The sequence below is a fragment of the Macaca thibetana genome, chromosome 15, assembly GCF_024542745.1.
Source record: "Macaca thibetana thibetana isolate TM-01 chromosome 15, ASM2454274v1, whole genome shotgun sequence".
NCBI lineage: Eukaryota > Metazoa > Chordata > Mammalia > Primates > Cercopithecidae > Macaca > Macaca thibetana.
This window is the reverse complement of record NC_065592.1, coordinates 26644773-26667397: the sequence shown is the minus strand read 5'-3', so window position 1 is coordinate 26667397 and position 22625 is coordinate 26644773. Positions and strand designations below refer to the sequence as shown.

The 22625-nt window shown below is 42.6% G+C and overlaps 2 protein-coding genes across 3 annotated transcripts in view; one reads left to right on the top strand and one right to left on the bottom strand.

Annotated features, from left to right (window-relative positions):
* The window catches only part of PRPF4 (pre-mRNA processing factor 4), a 141300-nt gene that overhangs the window by 16390 nt on the left and 102285 nt on the right, over nucleotides 1-22625 (top strand). The window lies entirely within an intron of this gene.
* FKBP15 (FKBP prolyl isomerase family member 15) overlaps nucleotides 1995-22625 on the bottom strand; it is a 55650-nt gene continuing 35019 nt past the window's right edge. For both annotated transcript variants that reach the window (XM_050760972.1, XM_050760971.1), the window contains 13 exons: nucleotides 21233-21342; nucleotides 20830-20937; nucleotides 20287-20381; nucleotides 19318-19420; nucleotides 15135-15306; nucleotides 13055-13191; nucleotides 10972-11127; nucleotides 9995-10147; nucleotides 8103-8228; nucleotides 7065-7172; nucleotides 5770-6491; nucleotides 4975-5071; nucleotides 1995-2638 (listed from right to left, as the gene is read on the bottom strand). In XM_050760972.1, the coding sequence (XP_050616929.1) occupies nucleotides 2561-2638; nucleotides 4975-5071; nucleotides 5770-6491; nucleotides 7065-7172; nucleotides 8103-8228; nucleotides 9995-10147; nucleotides 10972-11127; nucleotides 13055-13191; nucleotides 15135-15306; nucleotides 19318-19420; nucleotides 20287-20381; nucleotides 20830-20937; nucleotides 21233-21342 (2165 nt within the window). In that variant the 3' untranslated portion in view covers nucleotides 1995-2560. The remainder of the gene's footprint in view (nucleotides 2639-4974; nucleotides 5072-5769; nucleotides 6492-7064; nucleotides 7173-8102; nucleotides 8229-9994; nucleotides 10148-10971; nucleotides 11128-13054; nucleotides 13192-15134; nucleotides 15307-19317; nucleotides 19421-20286; nucleotides 20382-20829; nucleotides 20938-21232; nucleotides 21343-22625) is intronic.

Sequence of the window (22625 nt, the reverse complement as noted above, 5' to 3'; positions counted from 1 at the left end):
ACACCTGTAATCTCAACACTTTGGGAGGGCGAGGCAGGAGGATCACTTGAGGCCAGGAGTTCAAGACCAGCCTGGCCAACATGGTGAAACCCTATCTGTATTAGAAACACGAAAGTTAGCTAGGCGTGGTGGCAGGCACCTGCAATCCCAGCTACTCAGGAGGCTCAGGCAGGAGAATCACTTGAACCTGGGAGGTGGAGGTTGCAGTGAACCGAGATCATGCCACTGCACTCCAGCCTGGGTGACAGAGCGAGACTCCATCTCAAAAAAAAAAAAAAAAAAAAAAAAAAATATATATATATATATATATATATGTGCTTTAGAAACAGTGATTATATGGGTAGACCTAGTAGGCAGTCCATTGCTTCACTCTTCAGAGCCCAGTCACAAAAGGTGATGTTTTTCCTAAATTCCTAATTAAAAATTTTTTTAAATTTAACAAATATCTGGCCGGGTACAGTGGCTCATGCCTGTAATCCCAGCACTTTGGGAGGCAGAGGTGGGCAGATCACGAGGTCAGGAGATCAAGACCAACCTGGCTAACACGGTGAAACCCTGTCTCTACTAAAAATACAAAAAATTAGCCAGGCATGGTGGTGGGCGCCTGTAGTCCCAGCTACTTGGGAGGCTGAGGCAGGAGAATGGTGTGAACCCAGGGGGGCGGAGCTTGCAGTGAGCCGAGATGGCGCCACTGCACTCCAGTCTGGGTGACAGAGTAAGACTCTGACTCAAAAACAAACAAATATCTATATAGTGCTTATTCTTTGTTAGGCAGTCTTCTAAGCACTTTGCAAAAATTAACTCATTTAATCTTCATGACAAGGCAGAAACTATTTCTGTCCTCATCTTAGAAATGAGAAGCTCAGGCACAGAGAAGTTAAGTAAAGTCACTAGTTAATAAGTGGCAGAGCCGGGATTCAGAGCCAGGCAGCCTGACCCCAAGTCCATTTCTTCATCAAGTCAGATGAGGGGGCCAAGGCTGAAAGGGTAAGTAACTTGGCTAACACCACACAGCACCCAGTGGAACAGGGATGTGAACGCAGATCATGCTCTTTCTATTTTACCATTAATGGTGGAAATTCTGTTTCAGAAGATCTGAGGTGGAGCCCAGAAGCCTGTGTTTCTAAAAGCATCACCGCCCCTTCCCCCAACCAGTGACAGTCAGGCAGGGAATGCCGCTGTGCTGACCAACAGCCCAGGCTCTGGAATCAGATGGCCAGGATTTGAATTCTTGTGCTGAGGCTTCCTAGCTATGTAACTTTGGGCAAATTACTTTACCTCTCTAAGTCTCAGTTTTCTCTATAAAATGGTGATAACACTGTCTTCTGCAGTGGTTGCTGGAGATAAGCCAGTCTGTATAAAGTGCCAAACAGCACTGCCTTTTGTTAAGCAACAAAGAAATAATTAGTTCTCACTGCCCCCCAGGCCCGCACCTGGGAGACATCCAAAGCCTGCAGGGATGATGCCAGGCCAGATGAAGTGGAATTTTGAGTCCTATCTTGTAAACATTTAAAATCAAGGAACATTTTTATTAAAATTATTCTATTTTTTAAGAGACTGATTGCATGATCTTTGGAAGATCCTGGAATCAAGAAAATGACCACAAATATTTTCTCACTACTCTTCTCTGCATTAGTCCTGGTCCCATGAGTTCTAAGGGAATGGAAGCTGCTCTCAAAGTGAAGAATCCCTCAGGTGCCATGAACAATGGAAAGAAGGGACCCTCCCACCTTCTCTGCATGGCTTCCTAGACTGCAGGACTAAGCCTGCAGGAGCAAGAGAGCCATCATGCCCCAGGGATGGGCTAGTACTACAGTGGTGACTTTCTTTGAAAGCCTAAAAGTTCCAGGGTTAGGTAACAAAGGGAGTAAATACGCCACAACGTTCTGTGCACGTTAACTGACCCAGATCTGTAAGACTCCTACCCTTAGATTCCCATAAAGGAGCACAGACAGCCCTTGGAACCAAACTCAATTTCTCTCCAAGGGCTTGAGTCAAGTTTCATTATAGACATTCATTTTAGTTTTATTTTCAAATAGTCATTGGCCTCTTATATCAGATTTAAGGCAGAGAAGAAGATACATGTCCCAGGACTATAGGCCAGGCTGTTAACTGCACCGGGATTAAGATGGTGTAATCTCCCTTGGTTCTACCAGGAAGACCTCAACCCAGGTGACTTGACTTGTTGCCGGGGCACAGTTGAGCACTGGATTCAGGTAGAGGAGGGCTCCCAGGTCAGTCTGAGAGTTAATGAAGAGATTTAAAAGTCTGGCAGAGGACAAGACTCTTACAGGTGACTGGCTGGAGGGGAATCTACCAGTCCTTCTTCCAACTTGCTGCTGAAAATCCAGTGTTTTTGAAGATGGTTATGATCCTCTTCACCAGGTCTGGTGGGGGTGGGGCTCAGAAGGTGGCCGAGCCACTGTCTGAGCCCAAACTATTGTTCCCAGAATGCTCACCTTGACCTCACCCTGTGGCTCACCTAGACCCAGGGCTGGCTGTGCAAAATCATGCTTAGGGAAGGGTTGCAGAGAAACCTTTGCACCAGTTTCCTGGGTCTTCATCCCAGCCAGTCAATGTCATCGTCATCATCATCATCTCCAAAAAGGGGTGTTGGGGGTGGGCGTCCCTTCATGCTCTGATAAAACAGGAAAGAGCAGTCAGTCCTCACTTGTCCCTGCACCACTCAACTTTCCACCTGTGAGTGGAAGCAATCCAACTTCTGTTCCCAGCTCTGGTTCAGAAAGGAGGTTGTACTGACAGGGCCAACTCTGAGGCCAGCAAACCTAGGCTTTCAGATAAAGCTGAGACAAGCAGGTAGAGAAGGGAGGCCATCTTTTCAACAGAGACAAAAGACGAACTTTGTTTGGCTGATCTTGTCATTTATTTGCGAAGCACATGTATTGATTTGACAGGTTTTCCTCTCATGCAGTAACTTACATATTTTGTGTGAAGAAAGAAGGGTCAAAGAGGAAACACTGGAGCAGGAGAAAGAAACAGAAGCAAAGCAGCCCTGAGAGAGCGAGAGGAAGTGGGAAGTAGGGAGGTTGGGAAGAAGACAACCACATATGAAAAAACACTGTTGTTGTGGCCTAAGGTGGCCTGACTGGCTCTGGGTGTGATCTCATCATTTGAAAAAGAGTTGAACGTGGAGGCTTGGCCAACTGGAGAATCCTAAGAGGTGAAGAACACGGAGCCACAGCCCCCCACACCTCTAGCCTGACTGGCACTACCCTTGCTCCTCCCAGCTAAGGTAGTGGGGTTGAAAGGGACTGATGGGCCATAAGAGACCCACTCTTTTCACAACTTGAGCTCCTGACCTTTCTCCTCTGGATTGGCAAGGGAACAGGACCTACCCGGCTAGAAGGGATTGATGCTAGAGACAGGCACGAACCGAAGAGTCTCTACTAAGGCATTCTCTGCTCTGGTGAGCTACTGCCAACCAGGATCCATCTTCACAGGGCCAGGCAAAAGGGAAGGCAGTGTGATGTGTACACAAGTCTCTGGGCAATTCCCATGTCACTACCAATTAACCAGACCTCGTACTTCTCTCCGGACATCAATGAAGTGATCTCTAACTCTGACAGTACAGGATTTTCAAGTGTGGCTCACAGCTTCTGTTTTGTCCTGACTAAAGTTCTGGTTCCACATTTACTAGCTATATAAGCTTAGTTAAATTATTTAATCTTCCTGAGCCTCAGCCCTCTGATCTATAAAATGGGATAAAAGTACCTAACTCATTGGATTGGTAGAAGATTAAATGAGAACATTTGTGAAGTCGTTTTCAGAGTACCCAAGAAATACATGTTAACTTGACAGTATTGATACTAATACCAGTAAAATACTGGTATTGGTACTAATACCAACAATATAATCAAAAGCTTCCAACTATATTTAGGGCAGTCACTTAGAATATACTCAGTTGGGTTTTCCCCCCTTTTTTCCTTTTGTTTTAGGGCAGAATTGGTATTCTGGATTCTCAAATGAAAATTTAACTCTTGGGAAGAAAGGCTAATGGAAGGAACTGGTACATTCCCCAAAGGAACACAGGCAAGAGGGAAGGGCTCTGGTACATACAAGCTGGAGTCCAGATCTATCACAGCTCTCTGCTCAAGGTTTTGGCAAAAGGCAAAATCCACTCTGACTGATACATGAGGGGACAAAATTTGCCCCATTCACTCTCATATTTCTGTCCTTTGGATGGACTGAGCCTGAAGCCCACCTGTGTTCTCCATATGCATTTCAGAGCCGTCAGAATGGCCTAGGGACAGCCAGAACGGTTGTAACCGAGCACAGTAGGGAACTGCAGATGCGAGAAGCGGGGTTCTAATTCAGTCCCTATCAGTGCCCTCCTCTCCTGGCCTTCACTCTTGTTCTCTGTTAAATGAAGCTGTGCTATTAATACTGAACCCATTTTGTGCCCAGGGATATTGTGACGACAAAACAAGGCAGGAGGAAAGCGGGCTAAGTGGAAAATGCTCAGGAACAGGCAGTCTTTACAGGAGCCTGGGGGTTAGTCCTAGCTTTGCCATTAACTCACTCTGTGGCTTTGGGTAAATCATCCTTTTGAGCCTCAGGTTCTTTATCTATGAATAAGGATGCCAGGCAAGATGATCTTCAAAGTCCTTTCCAATTCTAAAATATAAATAATATCCCAGCAGATTTGGGGAAACCTAAGGCTTCGGCATTCCAATATAGGACTAAGCAGCTCAGCTTTCTTGCTCTCAGGGAACGAATTCCTGCATGGACAGAGACTATGATTCTTTCTCAAAAGTAAAGTGGTATGTGACCGTCCCCTAATCTGCTTACAGAGCTGCGCCCTCCCAGCCCAGCCCCAAGCCTGCTCCCACAGGGCCCTGCACACAGAGCCCAGGGAGTGGGCCACCAACAGGCTCCATTTCTCTTCTCAGAGCCAGTGGGGAAGAGCCCCCAGGTGGCTGCGTGAGGACTTGACAGTGCCTGGGATTTCCTTACCACCTCGTCTTCATCTTCCTCCTCAGGCTGTGCTTTGGGCCTCAGAGCTTTCAGAGCTGCCCCTTTAGACAGTTCATCCTCTTCATCCCAAGAGAGACTGAAGGAGAATCAAGTCATAGAAAATGTTACTGTTCCTGCTCCAGGTCACACTGCCCACCACCTACAAGGGTCACCGGCCCTTGGGTAAGGATTCAACAGCGTTGGTGACTGCCCAGGAATTCCTCCCACCTCCGCTGCCACCATCTCTTCCCACACCCTACAGTGGCCCCCTTCAGAACCTACAGCCAGAGTCATCTTTTCAATGTGACCTTCTCAGAATCCTACCCTAGCCACCCTATCTAAAGTGGAACAACTCCTTTAGAATAGTGCCCTGTTTCTTTTTTAAAAGGACTTACTATACTTTTATAATATATAAGTATGTATTTGTTTGTTTTCTCCACTTGACTGTCACTCCTTAAACTCAAGAACCAAACCTGCCTTGCCTACCACACTACGGCAGCTCTCGCCACACTACCGCAGCACCCGCCACACTACCGCAGCGCCCGCCACACTACCGCAGCGCCCGCCACACTATCGCAGCGCCCGCTGCACTATCGCAGTGCCCACCACATTATCATAGTGCCTACCACAGAGCCTTCTACGTGGTAGGTGTTGCTGAATTAATACATCAACTAATGAATGAAGACATCAGTAAATTAGTCTCTGAGGGATGAGTTGCCAGCCCTGGAAAAAACAGAGACACTCCTCACCACAGATAGCCACCCTGTCCCTGAAGCAGTGCTCAGAGGAACATACCTGGAATGCTGGGAATGATGGCTGGATCTGAGGGCTGCTCCTGCAACTGTGGAACCTGCCTCTGTGCTCAACAGCTCCTCGTGGGGACCAGTGGAGCTAGTGACATCATCTTTCTTGAGCTGTGGAGGCTGAGGCTCTCCTGGGCTTTCAGGCCCTAAGGCCAGTGGGTCCCCCTTCTCGGGGTCTGAAGTCAGGGACAGTCTTGTGGAGCTTTCTTGTAGTGGGCCATCTGGTGCTACTTCTCTGACACAGACCTTTCCTGGTGGGTTGTTGGGCTTAGCTGCCACTGGGCTGGGAGCAAGTGACTCCTCACACTCAGAGTCCATGGTTCCAGGGCCTGGGGGCTCAGGTGGAATTGAAGTCGGGGGCCCCAGAACTCTGTGGGATGGGATGCAAGACAGTTCGGGTGGAAGGGAACCATCTTTTATTTCTGAGAGTGCCTCTGCTTCTGAGTCCCCTTTCCTTCTGTGTACATCATCCTCAGAAGTGGTGAGGGCCTGAGGAGGCAACGGGACAGCTTCCTCGACCACTTGCTCTGAAGGCACCACGGGGGATTCTGGCCTCTCCCTATTCAGGGGTGCTTGAGGCTGCCCAGAACTGGCTGAGGCTGACTGCTCCTGGGAAGGTCTCCGTGGCTGCTCTTCTGCTTTTTCTTCTTCTTCTTCACTGCTGCTCTCTTCCTTCTCTTGCTCCTGTTGGTTTAACAGCTGAAGAGTCACCATCTGTTCAAAAGCCAAGGAGGAGATGATCACTGAAAGGAACACAGTAGCCACTACTAATTCTTATTAACACTACTGGTCATCTAGTTTAAATGACCTTGCTTCTTTTCTGTTAAAAGAGGCTGACTGTATCTGTCAGGTCACTCCAGGAATCCTAATTACTGAGGAACAGTCCTGAATAATTTTCTTTTCTTTTTCTTTGGAGACAGGGTCTTGCTCTGTTATCCAGGCTGAAGTGCAGTCGGGGATAATCATGGCTCACTATAGTCTTGAACTTCTGGGCTCAAGTGATCCTCCAGCCTCAGCCTCCCAAGTAGCTGGGACTACAGGCACATGCCACCATACCCGGCTAATTTTTTAATTTTAGTAGAGACAAAGTCTCATTATGTTGCCCAACCTGGTCTCGAGTTCCTGGCCTCAAGCAGTCCTCCCACCTTTGCCTCCCAAAGTGCTGGGATTACAAGCATGAGCCACTGTGCCTTCCTTGAACAATTATTTTATTCATGATCCCTTAGCAAGTACTTAAGCAACAAAACGCCCATTCCGATGAAACAATCGACAGCTGGCTGGCTGTACCTTGATCGTATTCATGATGGTTCCCAGAATGGTCCTGCCATTGTAAGATTCCTCCAGCTCAAACTCTCTCCGTAAGGACTGGAACACCTGGTTCATGATCTTCTTGACCTGTGTGAACATCAAAACACATGCTGCCAAAATCAAGTCACTAAAGGATGCATTAAATCCCAGAGAGGTGTTTAGAAGGCCAAAATGAAGCCATCTTAGATCTCTACACGGATACCGCTGGTCATAAGCAGAGACACTGAAGTCTGTCACTGTGGAGAGGATGATATTAAATAATGAGCAGCATTTTGACAGAAGGGCTAGTCATGAGAGTTACCTATTAAGCACAGGCAGGCTGTGGTCCGTGTGCCCAGGACTGCTTAAAGACCATTGCTTAATGTCCCCCTCCCACTGTGAGCACCACTAGGAGCTGCCATAGGCTCTAAGGGTCAGAGGCCAGTGGATGCTGGGCACACGCCCCAAGTCCCATTCTCTCCTGTGGTTAGAGGCCCTTCCTATACCTGTCAAAACCTCAGACAGATAGGGTTCTTTTGGGTTTGCCATTTAATATATAAGTATGTATTTGTTTTCCCCACTAGACTGTAAGCTCCTTAAACTCAAGAAACCAAATCTGGGCCGTGCACGGTAGCTCACGCCTGTAATCCCAGCACTCTGGGAGGCTGAGGCAGGCGGATCACAAGGTCAAGAGATTGAGACCATCCTGGCCAACATGGTGAAACCCCGTCTCTACTAAAAATATAAAAATTAGCTGGGTGTGGTGGCGCATGCCTGTAGTCCCAGCTACTCAGGAGGCTGCGGCAGGAGAATCGCTTGAACCTGGGAGGCAGAGGTTGCAGTGAGCCAGGATCGCGCCACTGCACTCTAGCCTGGCGAAAAAGCGAGACTCCGTCTTAAACACAAGCAAACACCAAATCTGGTTCATTTTAAAGTCATCAGACAAATAAAACATCACTAAAGTTAGAAAAAGAGCTACTAACACAACATACTGGCCATGTTCTTTCTGAATGCTTCTCCTTTGAAATACCAGCTCACCTTCTCCGAAGGGTCAGATGCAGCAGCTTCAACCCCAGACATCTGGGACTTGTTCTTCTCTAGTTCCTTGACGTGCTGTTCATTTTGCTTGGTGAGAGCTGTGATTTGGGCCTGGAGGGCTAAACACTGCAAAACAAACAGACTGTGGCTGTGGCCCTCAGGAACCTGGATTACCAGGTGAAGGTCAGAAAACCCAGGGGGAGGAGAACCACCCTAAACATCAAGTCTCTTTCTCTCTCTCTTTTTTTTTTTTTTGCATATAATAAAAAGACAATTTTATTTCAGATTCTTTTCTTCTTATCATTATACTTTAAGTTCTAGAGTACATGTGTGCAACGTGCAGGTTTGATACACAGGTATACATGTGCAATGTTGGTTTGCTGCACCCATCAACTCATCATTTATATTAGGTCTATCTCCTAATGCTATCCCTCCCCCAGTCCCCCACCCTCTGACAGGCCCTGGTGTGTGATGTTCCCCGCCCTGTGTCCAAGTATTCTCATTGATCAATTCCCACCTATGAGTGAGAACATGCAGTGTTTGGTTTTCTGTCCTTTTGATAGTTTGCTGGGAATGATGGTTTCCAGCTTCATCCATGTCCCTGCAAAGGACATGAACTCATCCTTTTTTATGGCTGCATAGCATTCCATGGTGTATATGTGCCACATTTTCTTAATCCAGTCTATCATTGATGGACATTTGGGTTGGTTCTAAGTCTTTGCTATTGTGAATACTGCCGCAATAAACATACGTGTGCATGTGTCTTTATAGTAGCATGATTTATAATCCTTTGGGTATATAACCAGTAATGAGATGGCTGGGTCAAATGGTAATTCTAGTTCTAGATCCTTGAGGAATCACCGCACTGTCTTCCACAATGGTTGAACTAATTTACGCTCCCACCAACAGTGTAAAAGCATTCCTATTTTTCCACATCCTCTCCGGCATCTCTAAACATCAAGTCTTAAGCTCACCTAGGTCTGTTGGTGTCCACTCCCTCAGCCCCCACCCAAGGCCCTCTGCCTCAGAGAATTCTATCTCCTCATCACTCAATTTCAACTCAAAACTTCACTTTCTCTTTCCCAAGAAGGTCGCCTGCCTTGTTCTTAATCAGGTCAAAAATATAATGAAAAAAGAGCAGGAGGGTAGGTAATAACTCTAGTCATTTAGACATAAACATTCAGCATTAACAGCAACCCATTTGTCTGCAAGATTGCCTCCAAGATCTCTGAGCCAAAAGTTTTCAATTGGACACTTTAGGGAAAGAAACTGACCTCGAATATGGACTTTCATACCATGACCCTAAGCCATGTCCCATCTCTTTCTTTTTCAGGCCTGATGATCCCACCACACCCCAGCCTCCAACTTATCTCAGTGCCTTTGCCCAAGATGTTCTGCCTCCTTTGCTGCCTTACCAAAGCTATTTGTCCTTCTTGGCTCTGCTCAAATGTCACCTCCTTTGGGAAACCTTCCCAGCTCTCCTGGGTACTTCCTCTTCTGGGCCCCACAGCACTTAACGCCTATCTTTGTTTCTTTGTCTCCCTTTCTTGACTGTGAGATACCTGAGGGACAGGTTCCTTGTATGCACTTTCTTTAACACAGTGGATGGAATACAACTGACTCTCAATAAATATTTGTTTAATAAATGAAGGATCCAATAATAATGGAAAACATGTTCCAGAACACTGGTGCTGTTCTCTCTTTTTCCAGGTCACTGACCTATCACCCCAAATAAGTATGTAAAAGATACCTGACAAGCTAAAAACAAGTGTGGTTTTGTCTTCTAGCTATTAATAACTTTTAGGCTTAGAAGGATCAACAGGACTCAAACAGCCTGCTTGCCTCAAATTAACTGGGCTGCCTAAACTGTTTGGCTCAAGAAAAATATGTACCTTTTCCTGAAGTTGTACCAGCTTCTGCTGATAGGCGTCTCTCTGTGCGCACACTTCCTGGTACTGCTGCAGGTGCTTATCCTTGGCGGAGGCCAACAAGTGTTCACATTTTGCTTCCCACTGGGTCTGTAGCTCAGCCTGTACTAAAGACAGCTGCCAAGAGAAAGTAATGACCATACCATCCTTGGGGGCAGGGGAGTGAGATTCCATTGCACCTAGGGAAGCCCATCTTTCAAAAAGCAAAAGAATAAGCTAACAGCCCAGATTTAACTGGGAAACTGTTTAAAAGACTCTCATTACTTTTAAAGTAAATGCACTTCTTAAGATGTCATTGGTTGTCAGGACTCCAAAAGGTACTCCAAGCAGACAAAAGTGTGCCTATTTAGATAGGTTCCTGGAGGGCAGGGTCATGTGATCATTGCTTTTCAGGGTCTGAACCCTAAATTTTATAGGTTCAGAAACTTTTTTTCACCAAAATTCCCAGAGGTGGTCAAACCGAGGGCACCAATGAACTCTAATTAAACAAACATATGCATATAAATTTTAAACTTACAATGAGAAAGGTTGCTGTTGCACAGACTAGAGATCCAGCTGTGTCCTGCCACTATCCCTGGTTCCCTTCCTGATGACCTAAATAAATCCCTTCCTTTCAAGGATGATAATGTGCCTGAAGGATGGTGTCTGATGGTTGATGGCTTTGGCCTTATCATGTTTGGAGTTTTTTTGTAAGGAAAGTATTTTTCATTTTTACTTATGTAATTAAATATTAACTAAGCTTTAAAAAAAGAAAGAAGATTCTCCATTCGATTCCTGGCTGTCTGGCATATATCTGGATTACTTTATCTACCTTTCTCCAAAGTGAGAGTATCAGCTATGAGAAATGTCATCCTAAAAGGGTAAGGAAGAAACTAGAAGCTTTTCTCTCTGAGTCCTTCACACCTTCCCTCTATTTCCAAAGTGCTTCAGTTTCCCATTACCTGTTCTGCAGCTGCTTGGTCAGTGGACACTCGAGTCTTTTTCAAGAGCTGTCGAAGTTTGTCCAATTCTTCCTGGTATGACTTGCGAATTTCATCTATCTCCTCCTCGGCCTGAGAACGCTCTTGAGCTGACTTCTTTTTCCTTTCTGAGAGGTTCTTAGGAACAGGAGAACCATCATCAGCTCTAGCTTGTTAACGGAGAATCAAAAGGGATGATGGCGGTGGCAGTTAATTACCTTGTGGGATCCTTACTCCATTTCTGGAAACTTCATTTTTTAGTTTAATTTTCCCCTAAATATTTAACATTCTTAGCTACTGGGTGAGGAAAATGGTGACAGGAGAAGGAAGACAAGAAGAACTTTACCCCTCTATTAAGAGCTAGGGAACCCATCCTAACTTTAATGAGGGTACAGGAAATCAGACATTCTCATACCCTGATAGTAAGAAAATGAATGGATATACTCTCTTTGGATAGTAATCCTCTGAAAAGCCTTTAAAAACATACATATCCAGAAATTCCACAAATTGTAATTAAGGATTCAATAAGTCACAGTCATAAAGAGTGTGTTACAAGGATGGTCACTATAGTAGTATCTAAAGTAATGACAAACTGAAAACAGCCAAGAGGTTAGAAGGAATTGGTTAAAAATAAATAAATAAGGCCGGGCGCGGTGGCTCAAGCCTGTAATCCCAGCACTTTGGGAGGCCGAGACGGGCGGATCACGAGGTCAGGAGTTCGAGACCATCCTGGCTAACACGGTGAAACCCCGTCTCTACTAAAAAATACAAAAAAAAAAACTAGCCGGGCGAGGTGGTGGGCGCCTGTAGTCCCAGCTACTCGAGAGGCTGAGGCAGGAGAATGGCGTAAAAACCCGGGAGGCAGAGCTTGCAGTGAGCTGAGATCCGGCCACTGCACTCCACCCTGGGCGACACAGCGAGACTCCGTCTCAAAAAAAAAATAAAAATAAAAATAAATAAATAAATAAATAAATAAATAAAATAGAAAAAAAATCCTAGAAAAAAAATGTAATTGCAGACCAAGATTTACCCTCTTAAAAGGCACTGGGCCAAAACAGTTTTACTAATGCGATTACTGAACCCTCAGGAGCAGTTTATTCTTTTCATATTTCAACTATTCCAGAACATACAAAAAGATAGAAATGTCCTCACTTTGTTCACTTAGTCTTTCCTGATATTAAAATTTTAACCAACAAAATATACTACAAATAAAGTGAAAACACAGCAAACTAGAAAAATATTTACAACATCTATGACTGGCAAAGGATTGATACCCTTAAAAGGGTTCACAAATCAAACTAATAATAGGATAAAGGACACTAAAAAGAGATACCTAAGAAATATAAATAGGTATTAAATATATGAAAGCTTTACTACTAATAAAAATACACATTAAAACAAGATAACATATTTCACCTGTCAGACTAATGAAGATTAGAAAAAGTGATATATGTAGAATGGGGAAGAATGTGACAAATGGGCTCACTCACATAGTGCTGAAAGTGTAAGCACTATTCTTTGAGGATAATCTGGTAATATTTATAAAACTTCAAATATGTAGCCTTCCCTTTGATCCCATGATTCTTACTCATGCAATCCATCTTATACAAATGTTGAGAAAGTCCATAGAAGCAATGTTTAAAATAATGAAAAAATAAAAACATAAATATCCATCCGAATAATTAAATAAATTATGGTACAGCCTCACAGTTGGCTACTATGCAGCAGTTAAATATGAGAAAGATCTTATGTAGTACAAGGCCATGATATTTTCCTAAAAAGCATAAAATGTGATGTAAAAAAAGTTGTCAGTATACATACATGTATGTGTGTGTGAGTGTGAATGTATGTTTTCTACATACAGAAAACAATCTGGAAGGATCATATACTTTATAATTTCACCTCTAATGTATGAGATTAGAGAGGGGAAATTTTTTTTTTAATTTTACACTTTTCTATATTATTTGTATTTGTTACAATAAGCACATACTATTGTAATTTGTAAAAGGAAAATTAAAATGTTTATTAAACAGCTAATTCTGGCCAACTGGGTTGTAGAGCTTACCTTTTCCAAGGACTCCTTCTCAGCTCTAAGGTCAGTCAGTTCCTCCTCCAGGGATGTCACCTTGAGTTCCAGTTGTTTCCGGCTCTGCTTTTCACTTTTGAATTTGGACTGTGCTTGCTCAGAGGTTTCTTGGAGCTCTGGGATACAGGAGCAGAAAGACTTGGCTACAGAACCAGTGCTGTAGTGGGCTATGTGTTATCCCAGCAGTTCTTTTTTTAAATTATTTTTTGGAGACAGAGTCTTGCTCCATCACTCAGACTGGAGTGCAGTGGTATGATGGCTCACTATAGCCTCCATCTCCTGGGCTCAAGCAATCCTCCCACCTCAGCCTCCCAGAGTGCTAGGATTACAGGCGTGAACCCCTGTGCCTGGCCCCAGTGGCTCTTTCAAAGTTGCACGCTTTGATTTCCCAGTTCTACCACACAAGCAGCCTCTGCTCACTTCTTTCAACATCACCTCACTGACCAGCAATAAGATATGTCAAGCTGTCAGCTGACTCCTCCATCAACCCATATTTACCCCATAGAAAGTCATCTCTGTGTGTACATGTCACCTTCTCCACATACAAAATGGGAAAGAAATGTCCCCAGCAGTCAGAAATGACCTTTGAAACAGATCACTCCCACAATTCCATTTTGGCCACCATCTTAACACACTGGACCGATCACTGTTTAGTATTAGTCTGGGTTCTTTCTCACTGCTTGAGTAAGATAGTCTCAACTTTCTTGGTAGCTGGGGCATTCTACCAAGAATTTGCTTTCAAAACATCCCGTCTCAAATAAAGCTCTTTGCAATAAATAAAATTTGTTTGGGAAACTTTTGAGACTCTTATGGCTCTTGAGGTAATTGTCATAAGGCACCACAAAAGCAGGAGACATCTGAATAACATTCAAATCTAAGACTGTCTAACATGTTTGCCTCATGTGGGCCCAGTCATGCTCTAAAAGGCAAGAGATGGGCTGGGAGCAGTGGCCCATGCCTGTTAATTCCAAGACTTTGGAGGAACAGGGCGGAAGGATGGCTTGAGGTCAAGAGTTCACAACCAGCCTGGTCAATATAGTGAGACTCCTGTCTCTGCAAAATATAAAAAATTTAAGAAAAAAATAAAAGGGAAGGGATGTATCTTCAAGGTAGCACCTTACCCATTGACATCATTGTTTTTTAGTTCTCTATTAGGCAAATGAACTTTGCTTCCACCCAACTCTGCTGCGGCTCCAGGTACCCTCTGCCCATTAGTCCCATCTCTGCCTTCCATATTTGTTTCTATACACCATGGTAGATTAATTAACCTGCTGGTCTTCACCAATCTTCTATCCAATCACCATGTCTTGCCAGGCACTGAACACTAATATGGAGGAGAGGACTTCACAAAGATAAGCAAAACACCACGCTTATCAAACTATGATAAGGGTTATAATAATGCACTAAGAGATAAAGGATTTTTTTTTAAAGGATCAAATGTTCTAGAGAAAACTAGGAAAGCTTCTGAAAGAGGCAGACTTTGAAGAGGACTGAAGGTGAATATTGGTAACGGTAGGCATGTCAAGTCCAGAGAATAGCATGGATAAGAAGCAAGACAAGAACTACAGGATGAGCTGAAGAGCAGCCAGCAGGCTTGCTGGTATGGTCAGGGCCAGATGAACTGAACAATATAATGGGAGACAAGCCAAGCAGGAGGGGCCTTGAGTGTCAGGCTGAAGAGCTGCAATCCATCCTCTAGGAAAGAAGAAACCACACCAGGAAGCATCTCTTTTTTAAACTTCCACTGAGTCATGAGTTAGAACAACACATTAACTCTTCTAGGTATTTGAAGCCAATCATAGGTACCAAAGATTTTGAAGCCAACACCTCCCCAAACAAAAGGGAACTGTGGCACTGATGAATTCCACATGAATAGTCAGTTCTTTATTGTTCCTTCTGTAAAATAATCATGTAGATTTTATACTAGTCTCCTTTAATTTTTGGTGCAGTCCTTCAAAAACTTCATAAGCATTGTGCCAAAAAGATTGAGAGGAAGAAAACAGCTTAATTCCTTGAGTTTAAATGGCAACAATCCCAGCATCCCCAACCTAGCACATACCTGAGAGCTTTGCCTGCACTTTGATGAGCTGGCCCCTGAGAAGATCCGTCTCCTTCAAGCTTTCTGTCAGTTGCATCTGCAGCTCTGTTTCCTTTTTTTGGTGAGCAGTCATTTTCAGCTGTAGATGAGAGACTTGTGCAGTGGCCGCTGCTAACTCCTCTGTCACCTTGGCCTGAATAATAACAAAGTATGATGTCACTTTAAACATAGGTGTTCTTCATGCAAGTAATGAACCAACCTCACATAACTCTATGTAGACTGAACTAGTAAACAGGGAGTTACGGCTGCCTTCAATTTGTATTAAACCAAATTCAAATTATGGGTGTGGACCATCTCTCCTATACAATTATATTACTACTATTATTACAACTCCTATACTATTATACCTATACAAGTATACTTAAAAACTTTTTTTTTTTAGAGATGGGGTCTCGCTCAGTCATCCAGTCTAGAGTGCAATGACATGATCATAGCTCACTGTGGCCTCAAACTCCTGGGCTCAAGCAATCCTCCCCCCTCAGCCTCTGGAGTAGCTGGGACTACAGGTGCAAGCTACTATGCCTGGCTCTATTACACCTTACATACATTTTTACAGTTGTCTATTTCCTTATTATCATTTGTCTCTTCTTATTGTGTTCACTGTACCCACTTGTTTTAAATATATTTATTCCTTGCCTTATTCCAAAGTCTTTATCAGTTTTATAGATTACATTTAAAATCTGATATTTTGACTCTCCTAAAAAACAAAAATAAAGGCCGGGCACGGTGGCTCGCGCCTATAATCCTAGCACTTTGGGAGGCCAAGACGGGCAGATTACGAGGTCAGGAATTCGACACCAGCCTGGCAACGTGGTGAAACCCGGTCTCTACTAAAAATACAAAAATTAGCCAGGCGTGGTGGTGGGTGCCTGTAATCCCAGCTACTCCAGAGGCTGAGGCAGCAGAATCACTTGAACCCAGGAGGCAGAGGTTGCAGTGAGCTGAGATCACACTCCTGCCTGGGCAACAAAGCAAGACTCTGTCTCAAAAGAAAAATAAATAAATAAATAAGTAAAACAAGAACATAAAATTGTATATAAAATAAAAATAACATGCCGGTGCTCTGCCTATGGGGTAACCATTCTTTTATTCCTTTACTTAATAAACTTGCTTTCACTTTAAAAAATAAATAAAAATAAATAGGCTATAAATGAGTATCTGAGAGTATATGTAACCTTTAGACTAAGCTTTAAGATATTTATTTTTGCTATTCAGTAGGCTTAGGTTTTCACCTCCTAAACACAGATGACAATGAAATCTAGAACTTCTAGATATAGGAGTGGCTTTCATCTACTCACTGTCCTGCTTCAAATGGCCTAATGAAAACAAAACTAACTCAGAGCTCAGAGAGCTTTGCATCTATTCATAGCTCAGAGAGTTCACTAATAACAAAACATGCACCTCTCTCACGAGCACTTGCAGCAGCTAAAACACTGGAAGGGACAAATTCCAAAGGCACGCCAATGAAATGGAGGGTCACTCTCTTGCTAAAGGTTAAGCAGAGTGGAAAATCACCCAAAAGCTCTTTTTATCTCAGGTCTTTAGCTAGAAAGGCCTATCAGAAGCATAAAAATTAATGCTATCCCCCAAATGCACATGTACACAGAAAATAAGGGAATGGATATCATTATTTTTGAGTGGAAGGATTTATATTTTATGTTTGCTTATCTGTATTTGTAAATTTTCCAGACTGAACAGATGCAACTTTTATGATCAGAAAAAAATGTGTATGTGTGTGTGTATGTGTGTGTGTGTGTGTGTGTGCATAGGTGTATTTATAATTTCTTTTTAAGGTTAGGGTATAATCAAGTGAGAAGGGAAAACACAAAAAAATCTACACAGTGGATGGGATGGCTCCCTGGTTCCTACCGTGGATCAAATTCTACTGCTGACATGGAGAGTGAGAAAAAGAAAGCAATGACAGGAAGAACCAAGAGTTCAGAAAAACAGTGAATAAAGCTTGCAAGGTAAAAGCAGGAAAACAGTACTCAAGAGAGATAGTAATTTGACACAGGAAAAGAAATATAGCTGAATGGAAATGGGGTCCTATGCAGGTCTTTTACTCTTTCATTTCTGAGTCTTGGTTTGTCCCTCTAAAATAAAAAGGTTAAACTAAAAAGGCGACCTCTAATAGCTCTTCCAGTTTTAGTCATTATTCCACGATTTTTTGTGGTACTATATCACAATGAAAAATAATTTCATTCACCAAATATTCATTGAGCCCTTAACCATACCTTTCTGAGCTGTGTCTGAAGGCAGAAAATTGCCTCCAGGGACGAAAGGACCTTGCCCATCTCCCTTTAAAAGGAGAGATCACAGGAAAACTGTTAAGTGAGAAGTGGATCAAAAGAAAAAGAGGGGAGAGTCAGGGCTCAAAAAGTTTCACTGAAATAAAGATGATCAATTAAAACATATAGTACTTGGCATCCCAGTCACATTTATCATGAGATTCCCTCAAAAATTTGTGTGAAGCATGGTATCTATAACACAGTGGGCTGTGGCAGATACTAGCTATGATTACTATTGTTATTACTTCTACTGTTTTGCTATTATAAACAGAGCATCTACTGGGCTCAATGCATGGTATCAGACATCTCTGGGGTTTATCAACACGAAAACATTTGGATAGATCACTGAGCTAATTCAGGGGCTGGCAAACTATGACCTATGAGCCAAACTGACCTATTATTTTTGTAAATACAGTTTTATTGGAACACATACACACACAAAACAGTGCTTCTCAACATGAGAATCACATGCTGAACTTCTTAAAAATGCTGCCCCTCCAGAGATTATGACAAAAGAAATCACTGACAAGAGCAGTAATTCCTACACCTGGAATCTATAGGATCTTTTTAAAAGTTCAGATTCAGATCCCAGCTAGATATACTAAATTAGAATCTCTGGAGGTTCGGGATTTAAGAATATCTAGTTTTAATCAAGCACCCCAAGTGAGTCTGAGGCAGCCAGTGCTTGCGGACCACTGATCTGCAACAAGTTACAGTAATCATTTTAGCCCTGAATAGTAACAGTGAGGCCAAATAATATATTTAGATGCCCTGTATAGGCCTAAAGAAAAAACAAACAAGCAAACAAAAGGAGTAAAGGAAAGGAAGAGAAGAAATAAAAGTAGAGGAAGGAGAAATAGTAAAAAGTGTATTTAGTGGGTGGGGAGCGGTTAAGTGACTTCAGCATTACCTAATGATAACAATGTCAAAGGCTGCTGATCTTCACCTAGGCATTAGGAGTCGTCAGTCACATAAATAAGAAATGGTATAAAGTAATGGGAACAGAACAGGGTCAGCACTGGACAGGGCTGTGCAGGATAAGGCACTGCTTGTCTGAGAAAAAGAGGTCACACATTACTTGCCTGGATTCTATGGCTAAGAGAAGACAAAGATTAGCGTAAGACATAGTAAGGAATCCTTATTACCAGAATATGAGAAAGTGAGTAAACTCCACAAGTTACAAGTGTGTTCAATCTAAGTTTTCATCAAGGAAAACACTAATATAAAATATAAACGATTTCTAAACCTCTGAGAAGAAAGACAGCAGATGAAAAAGTCAGGATCTCCTAGCTGATGAGTGGTAGCCCAAACAAGAAGGAATCCATTCAGGATAAAGAACATCACTGGAGCAACGGGGGAAGTGAGTTTCAGAATCAGCAGATCCCAACCCAAGACCCACTAGTCTTCCTTACTGCTACTGCAGGAACAGGTCAAAATTCCTAGTTTTGAAAGGATTGAAGTCAAATAGTAGTACTTTAAAATGCTTTGGCAAACACAGATGAAGGAGCAAACAATCTTGAATTCCTCTAAAAAGAACCTAAACATCTGTTATCTGGCATAATGGAAAATTTCTGTTGATTTTGTCAACAGAATAAATTTAGTTTCTAATAAGCTGTGTAATTCTTACCTAATCAAATTACTAAGATCAGTGATTATTTTTGAGTCACCTTACTGCGAAGTATATTATAAAACAGAAATGTAGATGATGGATACATGAAAACCTACCGGGAGATTTCTAGTTCTTTTTGCAGTGATGGCAAAAATTCTGTTGGAAAGCTGACTAGTGAGTACGTACACGGGACATTCCTTAGCTCCACCCATCCTGACCTGGGCTTTTCTCTCCCCAGTTGCTTTACCTTCTCTTGTTCAGCATGCAATACTCTTGCCTGTGTGTTTTCTGTGGCTGTCTGAAGTGAGTTGTTCCTCTTCTCCATCATCAGGTTACTCTGCTCAACATACCTGTGAAAGAAATAGGGAAAAAGAAAACACTTATCAAGCACTGAGCACAATCCAATGCCCATTCTGTCCTCATAACATTGCTGCTCATCAAAAGCTATCTGAAAGCATTTTCTTTTCCTTAGATCTGAAGTACTGGGATCTAAAGAAATCAGGTTGGAAGCAGGAATCTGGGCCAGCAGTGAACTACCCTGAATAATGGAGAGGACAATAACGTGAAGGGTGTGTGATAATGGGAATGAGGAGGAAGAGACAGGAGTAAAGAGGCTATAAGAAAGAGGGAAGAAGAGAAAGCCACTCCCCCAGCTCTGTCATGTGGGAGACAAGAGACAGCAGAGAAGAGAAATATGGGAGAATGATTTTTTTTTAAGTGAAATGCTGTGTTGTGATGTGTTCCATTCACCCTCCCCACACATCCCTCCAAATCTTCAGAAGTATCTACAAAAAATACAAAATCCTTAGGTTTTATATGGGAATCAGTGAAGTTTTGTCTGAGTTCTGGTGGATAAAACCGAGTTAACCCACACAGAAGAGAGAAGAGTTGACACCAGAGTTCTGTAAGTAATAAATAGTACCAGTTTTAAAGATAAAGAAACTAGGGCCAGCAGGAATCAATAACATGCCCAGAGCCACAAAATGAATGAGGGTCAGAGCAGGAATCAAACACAGGTCTGCCCTACATCACAGCCTACTAAGCTCCTTCTACTGCAATGCCTCTCAGAAAACAGGCAATAATTCACATGACAGGCAGGAAACAGAAATGGCAGAAATACATACGTACTGCCCTAAACAAATACGTGTACTTAAGCTGGGCATATACACAATAAACCCTTTTGTTCATCCTAGCCAGGCCCCGTACCTGTCATTACCTCTGATTTCTTTCAATTAGTTCACTAATCTTGTCATTCTGTTCTTCTATCCGATTGCTCTTTTCAAGGATTTCTTGCTTCAATCTTTCATTTTCCTAAATTCAAAATATATGACGTACAATTTAAGTGTCTTAAGAGAAAAGTGCCAGATAGAAGAGAATCAACTTGAACTGACAGGTGACATTGTTAACATATTTTGAGACAAAACACCAGAACTTATGTCTACATGTATGTTAAAACAACACATCAGATTATACCTGACGGATACAAATCACTAGGTCCAACGGATTGAGTGAATAAATGGCTAAAAAAAAAAGGAGTGAAATTCTGAAGTATGGTCAAAAAAGCAATGTTTCCTTCAGAATATATAGTGATAAGTCACTTGGACGGAATTAAGCCATAATGGATTTTCTAGAATTGTCTAACCCAGTGTAGCATTTATCACAGGCTATTTCTGGGGTGGAGGTGTTAAAGGGTAGTACCTCTGGGAAGACAGCAGGGTAAGACCTTCAGCCTGAGTGGTCTGTTCTTAATCACCCTCACCTGAATGATTCGCTGTATGTTGCTCATAATCATGCTTGTTTCCATTGTAACTGACATGCTAGGAATAAGCATGGAATTGCCAGCACTATGTTTCTGTAACTCTTCAACCTACAAAAGGGATACCAGAAAGACCTTGTGAGAAATTATAAAACGAAGAAATACAATTTACCCAAGATTTGACCCCGTTGTTAAGGGGGTTAATGAGTTCCTGAGACAATCTCTAACTGTAAGTTAGAGTTCTCTGCAAGTAACTGGATCCCAACATAATTATAACTGTCCTTGTAAGTGATATAACCTCTAACTACTACCAATACAGGAAACCAAAGAAGAGTTTACCTATAGCTCTGGCTGCTCCCTGTTTACATCCCCACTTTCAACATGGCCCCAACCCTGACTCAGTCACCTTAGTCATGAGATGATCCATTTTATCAGCCACTTTGCTGACTGCCATTCGAATTTCAGTGTTATGCTGCCGGGCTTCAGTCATGAGAAATGAAGCCATATCACCTGATCCTAAACAGATATAAGCCAAAAAGAAACTTATGAAACTGCAGCAGAGGAAACTGTATGAAGAAAAGCCAGTAGCTCTTCCAGTAGAGGAAAGAAAGAAATTAATACTTCCATACACTAGGCAAGCCTATAGGTGACTTCACCCTGTCAGAAGATATACGAGAGAGAGTAGAGGCAAAAGGGCTTCAAAGTAAACAATATCTAAGCTGTGTTCATGCAAAACGCATCAAGGGCTACATCTGGTCCAAGGGCACAAATATGCCCACTTTGCACTGCCATAGCACTGGCAGCTCAGATTGCTTTCCCGTTCATCCAACTGCATGCCAGGCATTGTACCAGGTACAAGGAATACAGCAGTAAACAAAACACAGCTTCTGCCCTTGGTGAGCTCTTAGTCTGGTTGGGAGACTGACATGTAAAAAAATCATTACAAGAGAGTGTATTAAGTGCAAAACAATGAACCATATACTAGGTATAAAAGTAGCACAAAGAAAAGCACGATTAACTCTTTGCTGACATGCATACATAGTTGTGTTTGTGGGAAGAGAGGAAAGAGGGACAGAGAATAGTCAGGCAAGGCTTCACAGAGGGAGATGACAGTTTTGATGGATGAAAAAGCATATCCCAGATGGAGAAGGACAGAGCTTCCAGATAAAGGCTACATCCAGGAAATCCTGACCAGTCCAGAACCACAAATTACGTTGCAGGACATACTGGCTTTTTCCTACCACTGTCCTAATACCAAAGCTGATTACTAAACAGAAGACAAACAGCAGAACAAGGCAGGATTCCATCATAGCAGTTTATACTTTATCTTGGTTTGGTTTTTTTACATTAGATATTCATACTTGTACATGCATACAAAAATATCTGAGAAGTTACCCAAGTAACTGTTAACAACAGTTTTCCAAGGCCAGGGGGTTTATGGATAGGAAGGACAGTAACTTTTCACTTTACACCCTTTTGTACTGCTTGACTTTTTTATAAAAGTCTCTTATTTTCATAATTAAAAAATTTTAACAGAGTAGCTTTCATTAGAGATACTAAACACCTATAGTATTCAACTTTCTCCCAATTTCCTCCAATGTTTTGCTCTTTTACTATTTTCTCTAAACTCTAGCTATTCTAACAGAAGAATTAAAAGGGCCAGGGGAGAATATCCAAGGAACAAAATACAGAATGCGGACGCAAGGAAACACTGGGGAATGATGGAAATGTTCTAAAATAGAATTGTAGTGATGAATGCACAACTCTGCAAATTTACTAAAAAACTTTTGAATTGTATA